The sequence below is a fragment of the Lipotes vexillifer genome, unplaced genomic scaffold, assembly GCF_000442215.2.
Source record: "Lipotes vexillifer unplaced genomic scaffold, Lipotes_vexillifer_v1.1 scaffold393, whole genome shotgun sequence".
Taxonomy (NCBI): Eukaryota; Metazoa; Chordata; class Mammalia; order Artiodactyla; family Lipotidae; genus Lipotes; species Lipotes vexillifer.
In genome coordinates, this window is record NW_006774564.1 from 2,566,210 (window position 1) to 2,568,883 (window position 2,674).

At 49.5% G+C, this 2,674-nt stretch overlaps 1 protein-coding gene across 1 annotated transcript in view; it reads left to right on the forward strand.

The window, feature by feature from the left end:
• The window catches only part of CFAP276 (cilia and flagella associated protein 276), a 2,092-nt gene extending 1,325 nt beyond the window's left edge, over window positions 1-767 (forward strand). The window contains exons 3-4 of the mRNA XM_007449328.1: window positions 72-199; window positions 615-767. Coding sequence (XP_007449390.1) covers window positions 72-199; window positions 615-685 — 199 coding nt within the window. The 3' untranslated portion in view covers window positions 686-767. The remainder of the gene's footprint in view (window positions 1-71; window positions 200-614) is intronic.
• Window positions 768-2,674: the final 1,907 nt, after the last annotated feature.

The window sequence follows — 2,674 nt, forward strand, 5'->3', positions numbered from 1 at the left end:
TCTTTCCCTCCTTACCTTTCTTCTCCTGATTGATTTCACTCTCCCATGCTCTTCCCCACACCATCTTCTAGAATCAAGATCCAATTCTCTGGAGAATTTTTATCCCCTCCCCAGCCACCCGCCATCACTTCCCGAGCTAACATCAGACACTGGATCAACCCTAAGAAGGAGTCTATTCACAGCATCCAGGGATCCATAGGTAAGGGTCAGAAGACTGAGGGGTGGGAGGCAGATGGGTGGTGCAAGTTTTTCTAAATGGTCACAGGAATCAAGGAGTTGAGGTGATTGGCTATTAGGGAACATCAGGGATAACTGAGAGTCTGGCACATATCAGACTAAAACCAGGGTACATGCTGACTGTAGAGCTAGGAAATGAATTCAGTTTTTCAGAGCCACTACCTCAGCCTTAGGTCTAGCGGACACAAATTTTCAGCAAAGGGCAGAAACCGGGGAGTGAAAGACCTATAGCTACCTCCCATCAGTCCTCTATATGCCAGTTTCCTCAGCTGTTAGAACCGTCTCCATTGTCCCCATAAACGTATGGGCGACAAGTTCCCAGAAAAGGCAAAGGATCTGAAATTCACAGCCCACTCTCTCTTCTCTTTTCTCCACAGTGTCCCCTCACGCTGCAGCCAGCAACGGAGGGTTTTCCCGAAAGAATGATGGTGGCTTCTTCTCCACCTAAGTGTTGACGGGCCCCTGGACTAATTAATCATAGTGGAACATCCTGCCGCCCACCTCCATGAAATAGATTTGTGTAAGTTGAAGCCTGGAGTATCTGTTACCCATGGACTACCAGTTGCCACATGACTACTCTTAAAATATGGAAGTTTCTCAACTTCTAGAAACTAATCCTGTTGGGCATATTTGCAACTTGGAAAGTCATCTTGCTGAAAAGATATGGATTTAGGACAGAACAGCACTGTTTTTGGCAGGAGACAGGTATTCACGTTTTGTGAACTGGAGTCATTCCAACCATATCCATTCAACATTTCTAGCAAACTTTTTTTTTTTTTTTTTGGCGGTATATGGGCCTCTCACTGTTGTGGCCCCCCCCGTTGCGGAGCACAGGCTCCGGACGACGCGCAGGCTCAGCGGCCATGGCTCACGGGGCCCAGCCGCTCCGCGGCACGTGGGATCCTCCCAGACTGCGGCACGAACCCGTATCCCCTGCATCGGCAGGCGGACTCTCAACCACTGCGCCACCAGGGAAGCCCCTCTTGCAAACTTTTATGTGTCAGGTACTGAGCTAAGTGTTGGGAAAGCAAGAATGGACATGGTCCATTCTCTTGAGCTTACAAACACTAATTTTAGTAGCTCTCATGTTCATCATTAACACTTATGCTGAGGTCACGCTTAACACATTTCAGACCTGCTGGATTTAGTCATCTGCTGAGCTCTACTTTTCCATGAGGGCTCCATCTCCCTGGCTCCTTGCCATTGTTCATTCTCTTAACTCTGCTACTGTCTCCTTGCCTGGGAGTCAATTCTCTTTTCTTTGCCTTGATTCGTGCTGTGATATATAGCCCCCTATCCTTGGAAACAGCGTTCAACAATCTGATCCTAGGGTCTGAAGGTACCTAAAAACTGATACAGTAATGTGGTTTCTAAAATTACAAGCCACTCACAGGAGCCTGCTGTTAAAATGAGCAAGAAAATGGCAGACCTTTCAGAATATTGTACACTAAGTTCCCATTTCTAAGATTGGACAGCATATGCATTGTTGAATAAACCAGATATGAAAGGGCTTCTTCCTGGTACTCAGGTGCACGGTCAATACCACCAAACTATTACAGTCCCTCTTCCACCGAGATACTCCAATCGGCTCATAGTGTTTGCTGCCAAGTGGCAATATTTTCAGTTCTCTTTATTTAGAATAGCTGAAAGTGGCAGAGGGGGTGACTCTCTGGGATAATCACCTCATGTGGGTTGATACTGAACATCAAAAAATTTATTACTGCGATCCATGCATGGAGGCTTTAAATAATATAGATTCCTAGATACCACCCCCCCTCGCTAATTCAAATTCACTAAATCCGGTGCGGGTCCCTGGAATCTGAATTCTTATAAGGTCTCCAAGCTCTCTTACAGATATATACACGTATACAGACATGCATATATACATATATCCCTTTGCGGCAGGCGCTGTATAGTGCCTTTAGACCGGGGACACCAGTGTTGGTACCATACAAGAGTCATCATGACAAGTCGGGTCTAAAGAAAAAAAAGGGAGGCGGCTACAGAAGAAAACTGCAGCGGGGAACAAGGCCTCCATATCCTTTCAGCTCCCGCTCCCGCGGGCGAGGCGACGGCTCATTCAACCTCCGTCCGCCAGCGCCCGGGGCCCGCAGCCGACCGTTGACACGTTAGCCTCAACGCCACGGGCGGCCGTGCCCTGGGCCCGGGCTCAGATCAGAATCGCCTCGATAATCAGTGGCCCAGGACAAGCCCAGCCTCGTCTATCTGATCAATTCATCACTTCTGAGCGCCGGGCCTCGTAGGACCAGCTCCGGGACCTCCGGGACCGCGGCGTTGCCACCGCCCAAGGGGCCTCGCTGCACAGCGCCCCGAGGAAGGGGCTTCGCAGGAGGGGAGCTTTTCATTTCGGGTTGGTCCGGCGGGGCTGGAGTCACAACCCGATCAAATAAGATCAAGGTGTAGGCCGGGGGAGGGG